Source organism: Abramis brama, assembly GCF_963993115.1.
Source record: "Abramis brama genome assembly, chromosome: 15".
NCBI classification, from domain to species: Eukaryota; Metazoa; Chordata; class Actinopteri; order Cypriniformes; family Leuciscidae; genus Abramis; species Abramis brama.
The window spans coordinates 20,427,547-20,449,233 of record NC_139977.1 but is presented as its reverse complement, the minus strand read 5'-3'; the positions used below and the strand labels follow the sequence as shown (position 1 = coordinate 20,449,233).

The window sequence follows — 21,687 nt, the reverse complement described above, 5'->3', positions numbered from 1 at the left end:
TCGTAATAAGCTGAAAAACAACTAATGTCTGTGCAGAGAGTACTGCCCTCTAGGCTATTGGGGTTAGTAATTAGCTGCAATGTGATAAACATTAGAACCTCATTGTGTAAGAAACATAGGGGGAACAGAATCCGACGGCAAATAGTTCAGCTGTCGAAATCCGTTCCCCCACCCCAATGATGAGAGATGTTGATGTATCGGCTTAAAATATATTTATTCTATTCTGTGTGTGGATGGATATTTAACAGCATCAATTTGATAAATATTAGAACCTCAGTTTGTCAAAAATATGGGGGGAACAGAATCCGACGGCAAAAAAAAAAAACAGCTGTCGGAATCCGTTCCCCCACTCCCATTATGAGAGATGTTGATGTAATGGCTTAAAAAATGCTGATTTTAGTTTTGTGTGTGGATGGAGCTTAACTTGCATCAGTTTAAAGAATTTTTATTTTTTTGGCCTTTTATTATGATAGGACAGTATAGTATCAAGAAAGTTTGACGAACCGGGACTTGAACTCGGGTCGCCCAAAGCTTAAAAAATAAAAATTGACAGGGCACTGACCACTAGGCTATTGAAGCTAGAGTTTTGCCTCAATTTGATAAATCTTAGAACCTTATTGTGTAATAAACATAGGGGGAACAGAATCCGACGGCAAAAAAAAAAAACAGCTGTCGGAATCCGTTCCCCCACTCCCATTATGAGAGATGTTGATGTAATGGCTTAAAAAATGCAGATTTTATGTTTGTGTGTGGATGGAGCTTAACTTGCATCAGTTTAAAGACTATATTTTTTTGCCTTTTATTATGATAGGACAGTAGAGTATCAAGAAAGTTTGACGAACCGGGACTTGAACTCGGGTCGCCCAAAGCTAAAAAAAAATGTGTCAGGGAACTGACCACTAGGCTATTGAGGCTAGTAATTTGCTTCAATTTTATAAATATTAGAACCTCAGTTTGTCAGAAATAGGGGGGGAACAGAATCCGACGGCAAAAAAACAGCTGTCGAAATACGTTCCCCCACTCCCATTATGAGAGGTGTTGATGGCTTAAAAAATGCTGATTTTATTTTTGTGTGTGGATGGAGCTTAACTTGCATCAGTTTAAAGAATATATTTTTTGCCTTTTATTATGATAGGACAGTAAAGTATCAAGAAAGTTTGACGAACCGGGACTTGAACTCGGGTCGTAAAAAGCTGAAAAACAATAAATGTCTGTGCAGAGGGTACTGACCACTAGGCTATTGGGTTCAGCAGTTAGCTGCAATGTGATAAATATTAGAACCTCATTATGTAAGAAACATAGGGGGAACAGATTCCGATGGCAAATAGTTCAGCTGTCGAAATGCGTTCCCCCACCCCAATGATGAGAGATGTTGATGTATCGGCTTAAAATATGCTTATTCTATTCTGTGTGTGGAAGGAGCTTAAACAGCATCAATTTGATAAATATTAGAACCTCAGTTTGTCAGAAATATGGGGGGAACAGAATCCGACGGCAAAAAAAACAGCTGTCGGAATCCGTTCCCCCACCCATTATGAGAGGTGTTAATGTAATGGCTTAAAAAAATGCTGATTTTATTTTTGTGTGTGGATGGAGCTTAACTTGCGTCAGTTTAAAGAATATATTTTTTTGCCTTTTATTATGATAGGACAGTAGAGTATCAAGAAAGTTTGACGAACCGGGATTTGAACTCAGGTCGCCCAAAGCTAAAAAAACAATTTGTCAGGGAACTGACCACTAGGCTATTGAGGCTCATAATTTGCTTCAATTTGATAAATATTAGAACCTCAGTTTGTCAGAAATATGGGGGGAACAGAATCCGACGGCAAAAAAACAGCTGTCGGAATCCGTTCCCCCACTCCAATTATGAGAGGTGTTAATGGACTGTAATGGCTTAAAAAATGCTTATTTTATTTTTGTGTGTGGATGGAGCTTAACTTGCATCAGTTTAAAGAATATATTTTTTGCCTTTTATTATGATAGGACAGTAAAGTATCAAGAAACTTTGACGAACCGGGACTTGGACTCGGGTCGTAATAAGCTGAAAAACAACTAATGTCTGTGCAGAGGGTACTGACCACTAGGCTATTGGGTTTAGCAAATAGCTGCAATGTGATAAATATTAGAACCTCATTATGTAAGAAACATAGGGGGAACAGAATCCGACGGCAAAAAAAAAGCTGTCGGAATCCGTTCCCCCACTCCCATTATGAGAGGTGTTGATGTAATGGCTTAAAAAAATGCTGATTTTATTTTTGTGTGTGGATAAAGCTTAACTTGCATCAGTTTAAAAAATATATTTTTTGCCTTTTATTATGATAGGACAGTAGAGTATCAAGAAAGTTTGACGAACCGGGACTTGAACTCGGGTCGCCCAAAGCTAAAAAAAAATGTATCAGGGAATTGACCACTAGGCTATTGAGGCTAGTAAATTGCTACAATTTGATAAATATTAGAACCTCAGTTTGTCAGAAATAGGGGGGGAACAGAATCCGACGGCAAAAAAACAGCTGTCGAAATACGTTCCCCCACTCCCATTATGAGAGGTGTTGATGTAATGGCTTAAAAAATGCTGATTTTATTTTTGTGTGTGGATGGAGCTTAACTTGCATCAGTTTAAAGAATATATTTTTTGCCTTTTATTATGATAGGACAGTATAGTATCAAGAAAGTTTGACGAACCGGGACTTGAACTCAGGTTGTAATAAGCTGAAAAAAAATGAATGTCTGTGCAGAGGGTACAGACCACTAGGCTATTGAGGCTCGTAATTTGCTTCAATTTGATAAATATTAGAACCTCAGTTTGTCAGATATATGGGGGGAACAGAATCCGACGGCAAAAAAACAGCTGTCGGAATCCGTTCCCCCACTCCCATTATGAGAGGTGTTGATGTAATGGCTTAAAAAATGCTGATTTTATTTTTGTGTGTGGATGGAGCTTAACTTGCGTCAGTTTAAAGAATATATTTTTTTGCCTTTTATTATGATAGGACAGTATAGTATCAAGAAACTTTGACGAACCGGGACTTGAACTCGGGTCGTAATAAGCTGAAAAACAACTAATGTCTGTGCAGAGAGTACTGCCCACTAGGCTATTGGGGTTAGTAATTAGCTGCAATGTGATAAATATTAGAACCTCATTGTGTAAGAAACATAGGGGGAACAGAATCCGACGGCAAATAGTTCAGCTGTCGAAATCCGTTCCCCCACCCCAATGATGAGAGATGTTGATGTATCGGCTTAAAATATATTTATTCTATTCTGTGTGTGGATGGATATTTAACAGCATCAATTTGATAAATATTAGAACCTCAGTTTGTCAAAAATATGGGGGGAACAGAATCCGACGGCAAAAAAAAAAAACAGCTGTCGGAATCCGTTCCCCCACTCCCATTATGAGAGATGTTGATGTAATGGCTTAAAAAATGCTGATTTTATTTTTGTGTGTGGATGGAGCTTAACTTGCATCAGTTTAAAGAATTTTTTTTTTTGTGGCCTTTTATTATGATAGGACAGTATAGTATCAAGAAAGTTTGACGAACCGGGACTTGAACTCGGGTCGCCCAAAGCTTAAAAAATAAAAATTGACAGGGCACTGACCACTAGGCTATTGAAGCTAGAGTTTTGCCTCAATTTGATAAATCTTAGAACCTTATTGTGTAATAAACATAGGGGGAACAGAATCCGACGGCAAAAAAAAAAACAGCTGTCGGAATCCGTTCCCCCACTCCCATTATGAGAGATGTTGATGTAATGGCTTAAAAAATGCAGATTTTATGTTTGTGTGTGGATGGAGCTTAACTTGCATCAGTTTAAAGACTATATTTTTTTGCCTTTTATTATGATAGGACAGTATAGTATCAAGAAAGTTTGACGAACCAGGACTTGAACTCGGGTCACAATAAGCTGAAAAGCAATTCATGTCAGTGCAGAGTGTACTGACCACTAGGCAATTGGGTTTAGTAATTAGCTGCAATGTGATAAATATTAGAACCTCATTATGTAAGAAACATAGGGGGAACAGAATCCGACAGCAAATAGTTCAGCTGTCGAAATCCGTTCCCCCACCCCAATGATGAGAGATGTTGATGTATCGGCTTAAAATATGCTTATTCTATTCTGTGTGTGGATGGAGCTTAAACAGCATCAATTTGATAAATATTAGAACCTCAGTGTGTCAGAAATATGGGGGGAACAGAATCTGACGGCAGAAAAAAAAACAGCTGTTGGAATCTGTTCGCCCACTCCCATTATGAGAGGTGTTGATGTAATGGCTTAAGAAAATGCTGATTTTATTTGCTTGAATGACTACTAGTCTAAAAAAATGTTTAGTCTATGGCAACTCTAATCAATAGCCTACATTTAATATTTGACATTATTTAATTAGTAATTAGTATACAGCTCTTTACATTAAATTAGTTGAGTTAGCATAATTAGTTAATGAACTAATAAAATAATAAAATAAAGTTTAAATTAAGATACTAACCATATATTTCTATATAGCAGTGCTTATTCCACCACACAACGGACTGTTTATAAGGTGACAATCCGTTATACAGGTGAAGATTGTAGGCTGTATCTTGAAGATTTTTGTATTGTAGTGTATCTTCTGTTATAAAGACGAAGACTGACATTTCGTTAATTAAACAAAATAAGAACACAATGTTGTTAAAAATAAATAACTTAGGCTATGTTCTTTTAGATGTGTTTTGACTACTTTTTGTTTAATTATATCTCTAGGCAATGAAGATATAGCCTATTATCAAAAATAAATCTTATATATAATATATTATATAAAAAAAACTTATAGGCCTATATAAAAAATTTTTTTTTTTAAAGGGCCTCATTGATTAATTTTGCCTTATTGGGGGCTGCTACTATTTGCTTAAGCTTTTTGAACGTAGAAGTGTGACAAAGGCGTGATAGGCTATCAATTTTATGTGGATGAAGGCATATTTTGTACATGACTACACATGTCCTTATAAGGCCAAGAAAAGATGTCGTTTTGACGACATAAGATCTCGTTATTACGAGAAAAAGATGTCGTTTTAACGACATAAGATCTCGTTATTACGAGAAAATATGTCGTTTTAACGACATAAGATCTCGTTATTACGAGAAAATATGTAAGATCTCGTTATTACGACATAATTGAGGGGAAAAAATAATATGTATGTGGTAGCAATGCGTCACCGTAATCATGGGTAGGTAGGTCTACTCATTATTTTGACTTCCTTGTTTGAAGCACAACATCATTCATGCTATAACCGCATCTCAACCATGGCTGTTTTCTCCACACAAACATAAAGCCTTTCTGAGGATGAACGACAGTCCTGACAGTGAATCTGCTCGCAATATCTTGAACGTTATTGCCCCCTTTCGATTCAAATCAGAATAACACTCACTCAGTCTTTTTATCTTTGCCTGTGTTCTTTTTGTGTTATTAATATAATATACTTATAATATATATAGAATTAGAATTAGCTTTTATTTTCATATTTCAGTATTCGTTTTATTAATTTTGTAATGGGGTTTTGTCATGTTTATTACTATTATTTTTTAATAATTATACAGGCCTATAACTTTAATCTATTTCAGTTTTAGTTTTTCATTTAATATTTATATTTTATTTCTTCATTTATATTTTATAATTTTGTCATTTTGGATAAAAAGTATGGATATTTTGCATTTTAATGCAAAATATGTACTAGGTCATCTGGTTATTCTGTGAATACGGATAAAGCGCATACTGTGAACATTATATATACTGTATATATTTTAGTTTTCATTTAAAAAAGAATCTTTATTTTCCATTTTAGTTTTTCTGTTATGTGCTTTTGCCATTTTTATTTATTTATTTTATTGTATTTCTATGTAGCTTTATTTTGATTTCAGTTTTAGTAATTTTAGTACTTCAAATTAAAATTATTTCAGTTCAAGTTTTTAAAGTGTAAGTTTTTCATTTAATATAAATCATTTATTTCAACTTTATTTCAATTACTGAAAATGATTTTTAATTGTTTTAGGTAACAATAACAACACTGATTATTTATACTGCTTTTTATTATGTGAGGGAATGGAAAAAGAAGATTGAACTCAAACATAGGTAAATAACTCTGAACAAGCTGTACAAATATGGGATTAAGTATCAGTTTTAAAGTGTTTCTAGAAGTCAAAGAATCCATTTCAATTTTAAAATGATGTTAATTACTTTCCAGTTCTTAGCATGTATAAACCAAATGTAAAATCTGATGCAGCCTTTCATTCGAAAGAATCCTTTACTGTTTTTGTTTTGTTTTTTTGTGTGTTTTTTTTTTGGGTGGGGGGGTTAAATGTGAAAGAAAACACAAAAACTGAACAGATACATACATATTCAGCCATGCATAATGAAGAGCTTTAATAATGTTTTTCACTTTGTACGCTTTATGTACAGCAAGTGCTTTATCTGTAAAAGTGCTGCAATGGGAAATATATGACACTCTGTACACATTAAAAATCAAGTGGAAACACAATTCAACCAATAGCTATTAAAAAGAAGCTGCTTAACACTGCCAGTAGCATAGACATTCATCGCAACGACATTAAAATTAAGTGACATTCTGATAACACAATTATTTTGCAGGCAAAAACTAAATCATCATGGAAACCCTGTGACCGTCCATCGTGTGAATGGACAAACTTAAAAGAGAATCATGCACTTGTGATGTGACACAACTGTAAAAAGAAATGCAGAAGAGAACAACAACAAAAAAAAGCCTGGAATACTCACACTTAGGGCTAAACTTTAGAATTGTACATGAATTATTCTAATGAGTGTCTTGGTAACACAATAGAGGCACCACTTGTGCAAAAGAAAACAAGACTGTTCTACTAACTGTTCAAAACGTCACTTATTGCTTTGGTGCTAGAACAGAAAAATGGAACATTCCACATTTTTTACATCAACACTAATACATTTGTAAAACAATCATGTGCTCTGCATGATAACATTCACAAAACACACATTATCCTACCATATTTGGCAAGTAAATATTCGATTTTAAGCTCCGCTTCTTGGCAACATATAGTAGGCTATGTAAGTATTTGATAGAAGAATTCAGAATATGACATGATGACAAAGCTTATGAACTTATGATTATCTGTTAATGCAGCAAGCAGAAATCATTTCCATTTAATGGATTATTCCAGGATCAATGCAAGTTAGTTAATTGATAGCATCTATTGATTACCACAAAAAATAATGTTGACTCTTCCCTATGTTTTCTTTTCTTTAAAAAAATGTAAGCTAACAATATTATAAAAGCATCTATTCTTCTGTTAAAATGTATTTTCTGCATTGTCAAGCTATTTAAATCATTGCATTAACAGTTGTTTTAGGGTTGTCATGTTATAAAATTGGAAATAACTTTACACAGAAAAGAATAGTACGTGTTTTTTTCACACTAAAATCATGTTAACGTGTATATTGTTTACATCTTGTGGCTACACTATTGAAACTGAATACTGAGTATTTTATTGTTTACAAATTGGCCCCATTCACTTCCATTGTAAGAGGCCGTTCACACAGAACGCGCTTTTCCATTCCACTGCGCTACTTTTCCATTGTTTTTCAAACACATGCTAGACGGACACTTGCACTTTGCACTTTTTTCCGTTCCACTGACCTGTGTTTTGCGTATTTAACAACTGTTAAAAAAAGTGTGAACTTTCTGAAAAGTGTCTTTAGCTTTTTTAAAGAAAAGCGGAGACAAGTTAATATTATTTTGTGGTAATCAACATTATACCATAAGTGCTGTTAATTGAGCTGAATTTGTACTGAACCTTGAATATTCCTTTAACTGTTAAAGTTTAACAGATTCACAATAAGTAAAGAAAGATTATCCGTCATATAACAGCTGAAAAAGTATATGATACTGTATACAAACAAGGGCCACCTGTTTCTAAGTGTGCCTGGTATCAGTGCAGCCTTCTGCGGTGGATGTGGATAGAAACTCTTGCATGCCTGAAGCTCACTGTCTTACCTATTATGTACCAACAGCTCGACCTACTGGTGGATAGGGAGCCCCGTCCAATCGGGAGAGATCTCCCTCCGACCCACATTCAGATGCTGATCAAGACTTCAGCATACAGTAGCTGTTAATATCACAATCATTGTGAAAGCTAAGGAGGTGCACTGTTGCCATGCGCACATACAATCAACATGGTCTTCAGCAGTGCTGGTGATCTTCAGTTGCTTCTGGTTAGATGGGCTGAAGGAGACATTGGTGAGAGAATGTGTGAGAAGAAGACCGGCTAAGCAGTTGGCAGTAATGAGACATGGGCTTTAAGGATGAGAAGGTGAAGTGTCACAAGAATTGAGATGAATGAGAAGCTACAGGTTGACCAGGTGAAGGTCAGAGGCCGTGAAGTGAGGACACAGTGCCATGTCAGGGTTCTTCAGCTGCTTCAGGACGCGCTTGTAGAACTTGGTGCGCACGCGATTGAACTCCATGATGTCGCACGGGTCCTCCTCGATCCAGAACCTGTGGAACTCCTGCATCAGATAACCTAAGAAACACAAGAAATGATAAATATACAGGGTTTTTTTTATATAAATCAAATGTAAATTCATGTCCCAGTTATACCTACACTTAATGTTGTCAAAAATAAAATAAAAAAATAACTAAAAGAAACCAAATACAATTTTTTTTGAAATTTTTTTTTTTGAGTAACAATGTATTTGTTTATTCAAACTAAGTATAAAAGTTAAGCATTTTTACATTTATTCCAAAATAATAACTAAAGGCAGTAACAATTTTATTTGTGAACTGATGTTCAGCTGTTCTTTTTAATAGTCAGCTTATTTTTGGATCATCAGTCATGCTCGGTAAACTCTGGTCACAGACAAGATCTTCCTTTAATTTCACCAAGCAGATCGCTCACTAAAACTCCCAGAGTCATTTTGATGTGACTGCTTATATATATATATATATATCATGTTTTAATTTACATTATTATTAGGGCATTTCATTTTATGTAATTTAATGAATGATAAATAATATATATGATATATAATTTATATCATGCTAAATGATTAAATGTAAATGTAAACATTTTTATTTTGTTATTTCTAAGAATTTTACTTGGATAATTTACATCAAATGTAATAATTGTATAATTTAATGGCCATAAATTATGTATATCATTTAAAATGTATATTTAATTTTACTTCAAGAGTTGTTTTCACAACGAGAACAATGGCAACATTATGATAACACTCACAGAAGGTCTGTTGGAAGTTCACTAGACTTGGCATCTCTGGTGCCACATTGTACAGATGAGTTTTCAGAGCCCCGCTCACCAGCAGGGAATATGCCAGGTCTGTGATGTTAATGCCAACTATGGCAAAGGAATATCTGCACCACAAAAGATTTGGGTCAGCACAAAACACAATGTAAAAGAAATCCTTGTTTAGTGTAAATAGACATTATATAAAATGTTAAGACACTGCCAGTGTTTGCCTGTGTGATTTCATGTTTCTGTGTGCACATGTCAGCTGCACAGTGATTTAACAGACTCCATGCTACACATCAGAGCTAATGCATCCTGAAATCCTCAAACAAAGCATCAGTGCTGCCACACAAGCAGTGTTCAGGGACTCAACTACTAATAACTACTGTACACACAGCAGAATTATTTTTAACATTCACAGATGTAAGAACTGGTGTTCACTGTTCATGTTAGGCAGCACCATTCTACAATTGAATGTAGTGAAGAAGAAAAAAAAGAAGAAAAAAGGATGTTGGATGTTGTTTAGGATGTTGCTGTGAGGTTGCAAAGGTAATTTGGTTGCTTACTGACCCAAGTGAAAACACAAAGCACAAAGTTTATGTTCTAGTACCTTAAATTTGTGTGAAATAGTCTGAAATATTCTGAACTCACCCAATCGCTTTGTCAAATTTTTTCTTGTCCCACTCAGCTTTGCTCATCTTGCTGTGTGAAGAACCAAAATATTAGTGTCCACTCAATCCTGTGCTAATAGTCTTTAAACAGCTAATATAATGCAGTCAACTACATCAACAACGACAATTACACATGTGAGACTGGAGAAAAGAGAAAGCATTCACAGCTACTAACCAACGTTACAATGAAGCATAATGCCTTGTGTTTAGAGTGAGGTGAGGTAAGGCGTTTCGAGATTAAAACAACAACAAAATACAGCCATTAGTATGAGGCAAAATAATCAAATGAATTTCTTACTGAGAGAGAAAAAATGGAGTACCTGGCTTCCTCTTTGGAAAGGTTCCTGCGTATGACAGTGATGGGAATAAAAAAAGAAGCAGGAACAGGAAAAAAAGGAATGTGTGGGTGCATGATGTGCATGATGGTGAAGGAGCATGCTGAAGGTTTGATTGATTACACAGCATGAAAAAATCACCTGTTAACATAAACACGGTATGCACACACAGTAAAAAGCAATACACTGATAAGAGGCTTCTGGGGAACTACACCCTAACTGAAGATCCTGATGTTGGGGGTTTGCTCATGTGCATTTAAAGCTTAAATGTGTCTTAAAGCCCATCAATCGGATTTAGGGTGCTTTTTTGGATATAACAAATGTACCATAACTAAGTATATACAGTAGAGTGTACCACTCAAGAGGACTATCTGAGGGATCTGACCTGTGTTTGGGCTGCAAGGAGTCATGGAGAACTTGGAGAGCGGTGGCTTTATCATGCTCTGCAAAATATCTGCGAATAAAAGAGGGAAAATCAGCCATTGAATTGTTCTGTTCGAAAACCTAGTGAGCTACCTATATAGTGTTCCAAAAGCTAGGCAACTTAATTATGCTAAGATACCCACTAAGATACCTTGTTATTTTGAGAAAATGCTTTGCAACAAGATCAGTGAAAAAAAATCTAAGATAGCAAATGCAATAATGTAAAATTATTTAATTCTATAATACAAAGTAGTGAGAAAAACTAGTTAAGTGTAGTTCAAAAAATATATTTTTAATATCTTTTTTAGCTTAATTAGCAACCTGTTAGCATCAAAATCTATTGCTAGCTGATAAAAACTAGTTCAGTGTCTTTCAAAAACATATTTTACTCAATGTGTGTTATGCATTTAATGTTTATTGCATTTAATGTATATTGCAAACTAGTTCAGTGTCATTCAAAAACTTATTTTACTCAATGTATGTTATGCATTTAATGCTTATTCGAGTATTGTGTTGTTAGCTTAGCAACATGCTAACGTCAAAATTAGTTCAGTGTCATTCAAAAACTTATTTTACTCAATGTATGTTATGTATTTAATGTTTATTAGAGTATGGTGTTAGCTTAGCAATGCTAACGGCAAAATCTATTGCTATTTTAGTTGTGAATGCCTATGCAGAGCATTCCAAATTGGTCTTTAATGAGGTTACATGATGGTTAGGATGCTGCTTTAAAAGGTAGCTGCCTATTTAGTAAGTAGACAGCAAGGCTCACTATGTTTTGGAACAGGGTTAATATCTGGTATGATCTAAATAACTACATTTCACTTAAGCACATATGTTTAAAGTAGTATAAAGATCTAATGTTTTGTGCTGATTTCACCTCAGCAGATTCTACCAGGCTACTCACAGTAGGTTGTGCAAGCCCAAGAGACCCATGCCCCTGAAATCAGTCTTGGGGTCGTTTCCTTGGAAACCAATCTCACACCATTGCTTGGAGATGCGTCCAGAGAGAGGAGAATCAGGACGGAGTTCCTTCCACAGCTGGTGAGAAAAAATATGTTTGAGAAAAATGTCACTATTAAAGACTATTACATTATAGATGTTAAATTTGTACAGTAGCTATTGAAGCTCTGTTAAATTCTGAATTATAATTGCCTATAATATTTCTCAGTCATAGACTAGCAACCACTAATACCTTCTCAGACTAGCAACCACTAATACCTTCATGAGCATCTCCTCATGTGCTGGGTTTTCACAGTCGTACGGCTCTCTACGCAGCTTCTCCACCTCCACTACTAGGTTTCGGTAACCCGTAATCTGGAGGAGGCAAGCTTGAAGAGAGATGCCAAGCCTGGAAGAAGACAATACAGTATGTGTGTTCAAAAAGTAAGAACTTAGTAGATGAACACACTATCAGCAAATCACGGAGTCCTTACTGTGGGTTAGTGTCGAGGTTGATCTTTTTCAGGGACATAATATCATCGATAGTTTTCTCAACAGAATCTGGGTGAACGCTGATGGCAGACTGCAAAAGCTATGGAGATAGAGTAATAGAAAGGAAGATTATTCAGTTATTAGCTAATACACAAAAAATGGCATATTATGTTAAAAATTGTGCAGCCTTGTAGTTTGAGACGGGCTTATAAACAGTGTTGATATTGTTAACTAAACTAAGTAATACAAATAATTTACGTTAATTGAAATAAAGCTGAAATAAATATCAATAATAGATGACAACTTAGAAATTTTGAAGTACTAAAATTTTTTTTTTAAAAAATAAACTTAAATAAAAAATAGATTAAAACTAAACAGAAATATAAATAAATAAAAAACGACAAAAGCACATTAAAATCCCTAAAACTTAATTTAAAATTAAAATGAAAAATGAAAATATAAAAATAAATAAAACATATTGATAAATACAATAATTCTATTTAAATAATACTAAAATAACATTGCTTATTGTATTACATACAATTACAAAATACCTTCCATTTTATAATAGTATTAAATGTTACAATAAAATAGATACAATATATAAAGTATTCGTACTTCATAAACCAACAACCTCATGACTCACCTCATGTTTGGAACATTTGAGTGAGGATTCTGTGAAATGAAAGGAAACATAAAATAATATAAAAAATGTCCCCACATACATCCAGGATGGTCAAAACAGAATGATATAGTGTATTTTACTGTAGATGTACCACTAAATAGTATTTAGTACTGATGGTATTTACCGATCTTGAGCGTCCTTCGAGCACCAGGTTTGTTATTGTAACAGATGCGTTGAAGCTCACATCGTCCTGTCACCTTCCTGATGACAAACTTCAGGCCCCGCCACAAACACTTACAGTAAAGGAACACCAGCAACTGGGTCAGCACCCTAGAAGATTCAAAGAAATAAAGAGGCCTGAATAAAGCGACACAAATCCAGAACTGTTAGGCCTAATACACTTGCGTATTCTGTCCCAGAATAAAGCGTACTCACTGGGGTATTGTGAAAGCTCATTATTTGAGTACAATAAAACTGAACTGCTTAACCTTCAGATGAGTGTTTCCCATGAACACTCCTCGAGCTATTCAAAGAGAAATGCACATTATTTTTCTCTTGTCTACAAAAGCTAGGCCTAATTCCCTTTGTAAAAAGCATATCTGTGTTTTGAGAGAGAGATGTGGGCCATGATGATAAAATGGGTCACAGTTCTCCAAAGATGTGTGTGGTGAAAGTGAAATATAATTGTGAAAGTAATATTCTTTAAACAGGTTTCATGTCCTGCATGTATCAAGCAGTATGTATTCACCTAAGGATTTCATGACATGTCTAACTAACTACTGTATCTGTTTTTGAATCAATGCATGGTTGAATTCATCCATTCGTATTATATTAATCTAATATATCTAATCTAATTGCAGTCTATTTCACTACAGAGAAACACACTAGACTAGGAATAAACCTGTTTGAGTCCGGTTGCTGAGAGTTACTGCTCACAGGATAGACTCGCCTCCCCATCGGCATGCAATGAATTCAAGTCAAACCTGCGTTTTGTAAAAAAGGTGTTATTGTGAAAGCTGTTGAACAGGAGTGACGTGTCTTGAAGGTAATAAGCAGTAGTCTGGTCTCTACCTCCGAAGGTCTAGGCGAAATACAAAACTACATTCACTAGGAGCAACCTCTACTGGGTTTAATGCCTGTCAACATCATTTATTGTAAACAATATAATTAAGAGAAGTGGCTGATAAGAAAGCACTTAAAACTGAAAGCCAGAGGACAACTCCCCAAGGATTGGTTAATTAAAAGGTATTTATCAGTCATTTACATTTTAAGAGCTATTGCTGACAAAGAATGTTAGTATGAAAAGGCCTCTGACTGGTGTGTGTGTTTGTGTGTCATGGGGGTGGCGGCATATTTGATCTTTATGATATATATAATAATATGTATAAATATAAAATATATGTTTCCACATCTATGACATAATTGGGCCATAAGCAATAGTGCATGCAATATAAATGTATTCTTATAATCTGATAAGAATAATTAATAATTTAATTTCTATTTTTGTTTCCACATCCATGACACAATTGGGCCATACAACTATGCATACAATATGAAACCTATCTGTGATTTTTTTTTTTTATGGAAAATAAAAGCAATGACATTTCAGCTTCAAAGCAATAATAAGCTTGTCACTATTAAGCAGTAATACGTACTTACCTTAGAAAATGCTTCATCGTGATTGTCTGCTTTGCTACAACTGTATAACTCACATTCGCGGATGGTCTGACCGCCTGCACGAAACACAATTCAAAATAAATAATACAATGTATCTTTATTTAATTGTTGTATTGCATTAAACGTGGATACAAATAGCAATAATGTCTTAAGGTCGTCAGTGTGGCGTTAGGCGGATTAAGACGCTGCCGTGGGTAACTGCTCCTACAACCAACATACGATCTACATAATCCACTTTCACATAATGTCTGATGCGTTATTTCATCATACATGAGTCGTTTATAATAAAGTCAAATATCACAGGTTATATAACACGAAATGGACTCATTTACCGTCGAGCCTAGCTCTTTAATTTTGCATTAGGTGTTATTCTGCTCTGTTCTCTATTCTACACCACACATGGTCATGTGAAAACTGAGTATCAAATAATAGATCTGAGTATGTGATAAAAGATAAATAAATGTCAGGAACATACGTTTCAAGATGTCGCTGGGAATAGGAATATGCCTGTCCTCCTCTCTCTGCAAGGCAGGTACCTGTTATTCCTCCATGATGAGCATGTGAATGAGGGAGGGCGGGCTCTTCAGAGCATCGCAATGCAGCGCTGCTGTGCCGGAAAGAACCCAGCAGACCTTGCTGTCACTCGAACTCTTGAAATCGAAGAATACTTGAAATTATTATAGATTTAATTAACTGTTGTTCCATCATTTAGAATTGAATGGTATGATCTTGCTCTTCTTGAACCAGGGTATGGGATATTCCTCGGTAAACTTTAAATTAACATTTTATTCTAACATACATTTCTTGAAACTTCTGGAATCACAAAATTAATTTAATATATCAATACTCCCAGTTTCTGTTAATAAAAAGAGTATAAACAAGCAGCTTTGTCATAATCCCAGTAGAAATACCAATAATATCTTGCAAACAATATAGCTGTCTGCTTTCATATAGGGGGGCCTTCAAATATTCAGACAACAGACCAAAAAATAAATAAAAACAAGTTGAGAACCACTGCTCCAGCAGGACCAACAATAAAACTTGGTCTACAAACCTATACTTTTTTTGGTAAAACTTTACAATACAGTTCCAGTTGTTTACATTAACATGAACCAACAATGAAAAATAAATCTATAAAGCATTTCATTAATTTAATTTTGACAAAAAAATTATCTGTTCATTATTTAATGGATCTGAGCTAACATGAACAGCAACAATGAACTGTTATTAAATCGCTAGTTAATGCATTGACTAACAATAACTAATGGGAACTTATTGTGAAGTGTTACTTTTTTTTATTACTGTATATTCATACAGTTTTATAACTATTACTAACTTTCTAAGGCAGTCCCTGGGTTGGCTGAGAGTCTGGTGAATCGTCCAGGATAAGCCAAAATCTTTATAATGTAAAGCCAACTTAGCACATTTGACAAACACCACTATTACTGATTAACTATGAAACATAAAACCACTTTAATTGTCATAAATAATAACTCGAAATGTGCATATAATACATAAAATATAAACATACATAAAAACGTTCAATACTAATAATAAATTTAACAAGTTGAATATGAAAAGTTATTTTTCGATCTACAGTTTCATAACTTTGTAACGCAAGTAAAAAAAGGTATTAAATCAAGAATTATACAAAGATAAAGAATGTCAATACAAGTAGTAATACTGGAAGGTAGTACTGTACAAATCATAGTGTATTATTTTCTGAAATGTGTTTTTCTTGTTTGAATGTCTGAACTTCAATCTGAGCAGATTTAAATAACATTTATATGAAAATTGGAGTATATAAAAATACAGACTGAAGGCACACTGAAGTGGACTTAAAATCCATAAATACAAATTAAACACTGCCTTTGGCAAAAAATACAAACTCTTCTAAAGACAATCTGTGAAATCCATTACTTTACACTGTAGAGCTTTATGTCAGGGAATAGTGCCCATTGTAATGTGCTTTGTGATTGTCCGATCCAGATCGGACCCTTCCTTCAGCAGCCGATCTACGGCTCCCTCTTGTTGGACATCAGCAGATGGAGCAAGATGATACACCTCGTCATTAGTGGCATACGACTGATCGCCAGTGTAGGTCGGTACGACGTTGAACATGATGAAACCCAGTGTGATCACCACAAAAGACACGATATACAGGCCTGTGAACTGTGAAGAAAGAAGAAGAAAAAAAAATCTGTGTGATCAAGCAACCTCTAAAAGCTAAAACTACTTCATTAAAAGTTTTAAAACTTAAAAATAGTATCCACAGAAATATCAAGAATCGGTGCAAACACTCAAAATGTCAACACCCATGGCCAATTATCATTTCAGCATGAGGACTGAGACGAAGATATTGGAAATGTTTTAATCTTTTTTTTTCTTTTGTTTTTCTGGCACTTTTATTGATTTTCAGAAAATGTGTTCTTTCTACTCACCTTGTAGTGAAAAAGGAAAATGCCACAGAAGAGGCTGAAGAGGTCAGCAGTCAGCAGCGAGAGGTTTACAGCAGTGGCGCTGGTCATCTTCACAATGACAGGCATGAAACTGTACAGCCCATACATGCACAGAGTATACGCAACAAAGAGCAGGCCTACAGAATACAAATATTTAGTTAACTAACTAGATCATTATCTTCAAGCCAATGTCAAAAAAAAAAAAGAAAGAAAAAAAAGTAAAATTTTACATATAGTTACGCACATATTCTCCAGTTCCAGCTGATGACAGGTATAGCTTTGGATTCAAGTATAGCCCTTTAAAATAAAAAGCACAGTTCACCTAAAAAGAACTAGGGCTAATGATTTACAATAATGTTTCAAAGTTTGGGGTCTTACTGAATTTTAAAGTGTGATTTTTCTCAAAAACAAATCTTACTGATTTGTTTTTGAGAAAAATCACACTTTAAAATTACTGTTTTCTATTAGAATAGATAACAAAGCTGAATTTTCAGCATCATTACTCCAGTCTTCAGTGTCACATGATCCTTAAAAAAAAAAAAAAAAATCATTCTAATATATTGATTTGGCCCTCAAGAAACATTTCTTATCATTATCAATGTTTCTTTTCAATTATCATCAACAGTTGCTGCTGCTTAAAATTCTTGTGGAAACACTAATATATTCTAAAATGTAACATTTGCAAAATACCAGCCTATGGTCTTCATTGGCTGCATGCAAACAACATCTACTTTGACTGGAAGAGTTTGGTTTGTGTTGTAGACATGCAGAGAAAACGTCGTTTTCAGTGCTGCATATCCAATGATGAGGACTTGCGCTGGAATTGATACCGGAAACCAACGCCATCGTTCATATCACAGTGTATCAAGCGCAGAGGAAAGCCTCCGGAGCTGAAATTCAAATTTGGTAATAGGCGTTTTGTTTCTGGCACATGCTGTAAGCAGTAGACCAATCACAACAGGCTGGGCCATCTGACCAATCAGAGCAGAGTAGGCTCTCAGAAAGGAGTCTTCGGACAAACCGTTTTCAGACTCTTTGAGAAATGAGGTGATGTGCAATGTACATTATGATTTATTTATTTTTTTACCTTTGTTGCATGTCAATTTTTGACCTTGGATTCAAAACTAAATTAGGAACCTTAAAAATAATGTAATAGGGTCACTTTAATAAGAACAGCATTTATTTGAGATAGAAATCTTTTATAACATTATAAAATGTCCTTCTGTCAATTGTACTGACCCCAAACTTTTGCACGGTAGTGTACATATTGCTTCTCTTTTTCAAAAGCGAGAACTTCTCATGATGCGGCCATTCACTTTGAAAATGAGGAGGTGGACATAAAACTTACATCTGCACGCCGCTGATGAGGGTCCCAAAGAGCCCCATCATGCCCAAGAACTCCACCCTGCTCAGGTTTTTCACAGTGTATTCCTGACAGACGTTAGACACTGCATACAGAGCAGCACTAATCAACACTAGTCCATCCCCCAACAACACATGACTACCTGCAGTGACAGACACAGAAAAAGCACAAGAAAGAGAGACACAGATCAACTATTTTGGTGCAAGATTTCAAACTACAGTCTATGGTAAATTCTTCATGCATCTTCTTCACTTAGTTGTCCTCATTTCATATAATCCTATCTTTTGTAACAGTAGTAATAAAGCATAGTCAAGATGATTACACCCCCTCCCAGTATAAAGTACAGTACGTACTTGAGCCTTGGTCTCTCCCCGCCAGCAGATCTGCTCCCACCATCGCCCCGACCCCAAACAAGCACACGGCCACAGCTACAAAATGCAAAGGTCTGTAGCGAGTCTTCAAGAAGATCCACGAGAGCACCATCAGAACCGGGATAACAAAACAGTCCAGCAGCTGCAACACATAACAGATATTATATTATATTTGACAAACACTCCAAAGAAGAAAGTGTGTGTGTGTGTACGAAGAATGTATTCTTACCTGTATACTTGTAAGTGTAGTGAACTGGTATGCCTTTACAACAGCGTAGTTGGCTTGCACATCCGTCAGAGCCATCAGAAAATACTTCCACCATTTTGTTTTTAGAATTTGAACAATATTACTTTCACCTAAATTATGGGGGAAAAAAGGATTAATCCAAGCTGTGAACTGAAGAATATTTATAGCATATCTTCTGTACTAACTTGCATTGCTGGAGGAAAACTACATGAGGTTTTTATGAGTAGTACATTTTAATTTTGGATGTTGAGAAGACTCAATAAATAATTTAAAGACTTTTATGCTGCCTTCACGTGCTATCAGAAACGTCCTACTTCTGAAGTTATGATTACGAACTTGTCACATTCAGGAGCTTTGTTGTTGAAAAGAACAGGAGTCATGGAGGACACCGGGTTTATTCGTTCACATTTATTGGAAAAATTGTATTAACTCTTTCCCTGCCAGAGTTTTTTTTTTTTTTTAAGTTGCCAGCCACCGCAGGCATTTATCATTTTCACAATTTTCATGGCCCCCAAAATATTTTGTTGTATCAATATCTGAACATGCAATAAAGTCTCTCTGTTTTTAAACAAAAAAAACATTTTATTCTAGCTTCATGCATTTTTTTAGCAACATTTTAGTGTGGGTAAGTTTCCAAAAAAAGCAACTTTGACAAAAACATGATTTTCTCAGCTTTTTGCTCAAAGACAACATCTGGATCGGATTCAGTACGATGATCAAAACATAGATGGAGTCGAACGAGTACATCAACACGCATAATGCTTGCACAGTCCTATAGCTCGTCCTGGGTCGACATTTCATTCAGTAACATTAGGCAGTTTTGATTTATATGCCGTTTAATGTTGATGATCGTGTTATTTTACATATGCTATCGTTTGTTCATGCTTCTTCTTCGCCTGTGTTTTGATCTGGAAATTCTGTAGTCTTTCAGAAGATGTGTCATAGCACCCCCCAGTGAAAACACAGAAAGCTGGAAATTCCCATCAATGGAAAGAGTTACAGCCGAAGTGATAATTAGCGTCCCATTGAGGGTGTTCATGTCCAATTTTTAACTAGGAAACTTATATTTACGGTGTATTCGATAGCACGTGGAGGCAGCATTAATCCACAAGATCGGCCATACAGGCGTGAATCCTTAAATACGTTTATTTAAAGTCTGGTGCAATGCTATGGTAAATATGGTCATGGCAACATTATTCTGCCCTTCTAAACATCTGACAAAAGCAGTGAGTGAGTGATTCGATGCAGGGAAGGTGTGCTGCAGCGTACCTCTCCTGAAGGCTAAGACTAAAGTATAGGTGAGCAACAGCAAGGCGTAATTGAGAAAGCTTTGCAGCATTGGCGTCTCTACCCCAGCATCTGCCAGATACTGACATGTAACTGCCGTCCCACATATCAGCATGGACAGGGCCTGACCCATTACAATAGTTTTGAAGAGCTGCCTGTAAACACAATTCTCAAGTTACTATGAAAGAATTACCATGAATATGCAGACGACTGCCACTTGGTGTTTGGTGTTTTATGCCCCCAACGGCGCCTTCCAGGCATAGAGGGGATGGGTAGGTTTAAGGTTGAGGGTAGGGTTAGCTGCCTCTAAGGAGCCATTGGGGGCTTAAAACACCATCGAGCACTGCCACTTAAAAACATTTTCAAACCATAAAAGAGAAATCATACCATGTAAACACATCTTTGAGCGTGAGATTCAGTGGACCACAAAGGAATTTCCTCCAGCGGCTGAGATTTCCCAAGCTTCCATACGTAAACGGGTCCTCCCCCGCTTCACGATCCATATTTTTCGCATAGACGCCTAGAAAATTCAGAGAAAGCGTATGAAGAACTTTAATGTTAGTCACAGACTTTGATGTTGGATAACATCTAGTTATTAGTTGAGAAAATAATCTTAATCTCTTCAGGAATTTATATCCAATAATGCTGACCTCAAGTAGGCCTCTTTAATCAAAAGAAGCTTTCCTTGTTTAACTTGCAGGTCATAAAACAAAAATTGAAAGGAAATTAGCCTTTTTAATACTCGCCAACGTGAAGTAATTAAATAAAAGTGTACAATATACTATAAAACCTACACTAGATCAAGACATAACAGCCTCTTAACAAAATATATATAATTGAAAACACTAAAGATTAACATGTAGCAATTACAATTCACTTTTAATTAATTTTACATAAAGACCCAATCAAAACATCAGCATAAGCCGAAAAAGATTATAAAATGGGCTAAAGTTTGACTGAATAGCTCTGTTGTTTACATATGCAGACTAGCGCATCGGCCACAAATGCGGAACATCTGAAGCTGTGATGGTTGTAATGCGGCAATACTCAGAGCACGTGGCGACCTGTCAGGCATTTTAGACAAATTTTGAATAGACCAAACTATTTCTTGACTTGACCACCGAAATCAAAATAGGGTGAACTCATTCATAGAAAAAAAATTTAATTCGTTTGCATTTTAGTCTTTCTAGAAGCTTTGTAGCTTGATAGCGCAAAGCAAACAGTCTCACTACGTTACCTTCTTCAGAGTTAGCCATGCTATTAGCTACGCTACAAAAACACAACGGCACGTGTTTGCAAGTAAAAGAATAAAACCAAGGGTCTGTTAAGTACCTGACTATAACTGATCCGCCATGTATGAAGTTGACGAATAATCAGATAAAACCCAACAACCACAAAATCATCATCTTTCCATGAAGGCGAGAAATCATAAATGCGCTCGGTCAACTTAAGGCCCCGCCTATTTTCCCAAACAGCCAATTGGAGCTTATTGTACTTCCTCTTTCTTAAATTGTGACCAATGGCA

The 21,687-nt window shown here is 35.5% G+C and overlaps 2 protein-coding genes across 5 annotated transcripts; both read right to left on the bottom strand.

The window, feature by feature from the left end:
- Nucleotides 1-6,366: 6,366 nt before the first annotated feature.
- On the bottom strand, nt 6,367-15,085 carry elmod1 (ELMO/CED-12 domain containing 1). Of its 4 annotated transcripts, XM_084137045.1 has the most exons (13): nt 14,911-15,001; nt 14,418-14,491; nt 13,660-13,741; nt 12,943-13,088; nt 12,780-12,808; nt 12,136-12,233; nt 11,921-12,050; nt 11,607-11,740; nt 10,662-10,730; nt 10,262-10,285; nt 9,922-9,972; nt 9,262-9,395; nt 6,367-8,547 (listed from the first exon to the last, which is right to left on the bottom strand). In XM_084137045.1, the coding sequence occupies exons 3-13, from the start codon at nt 13,719-13,721 to the stop codon at nt 8,372-8,374; spliced, it is 1,053 nt and encodes a 350-aa protein (XP_083993171.1). In that variant the 5' UTR covers nt 13,722-13,741; nt 14,418-14,491; nt 14,911-15,001; the 3' UTR covers nt 6,367-8,371. The 4 variants fall into 4 exon arrangements, with proteins under 4 accessions (XP_083993171.1, XP_083993173.1, XP_083993172.1 ...); XM_084137047.1 differs by lacking the exon at nt 13,660-13,741 and having other exon boundaries at nt 14,911-15,085; XM_084137046.1 differs by lacking the exon at nt 10,262-10,285.
- Nucleotides 15,086-15,889: 804 nt separating this feature from the next.
- On the bottom strand, nt 15,890-21,639 carry slc35f2 (solute carrier family 35 member F2). Its single transcript, XM_084137044.1, has 9 exons — nt 21,495-21,639; nt 20,550-20,682; nt 20,145-20,317; nt 18,858-18,985; nt 18,611-18,770; nt 18,243-18,399; nt 17,139-17,191; nt 16,877-17,031; nt 15,890-16,607 (listed from the first exon to the last, which is right to left on the bottom strand). Exons 2-9 carry the CDS (start codon nt 20,663-20,665, stop codon nt 16,377-16,379), a joined length of 1,173 nt encoding a protein of 390 aa, XP_083993170.1. The 5' UTR covers nt 20,666-20,682; nt 21,495-21,639; the 3' UTR covers nt 15,890-16,376.
- Nucleotides 21,640-21,687: the final 48 nt, after the last annotated feature.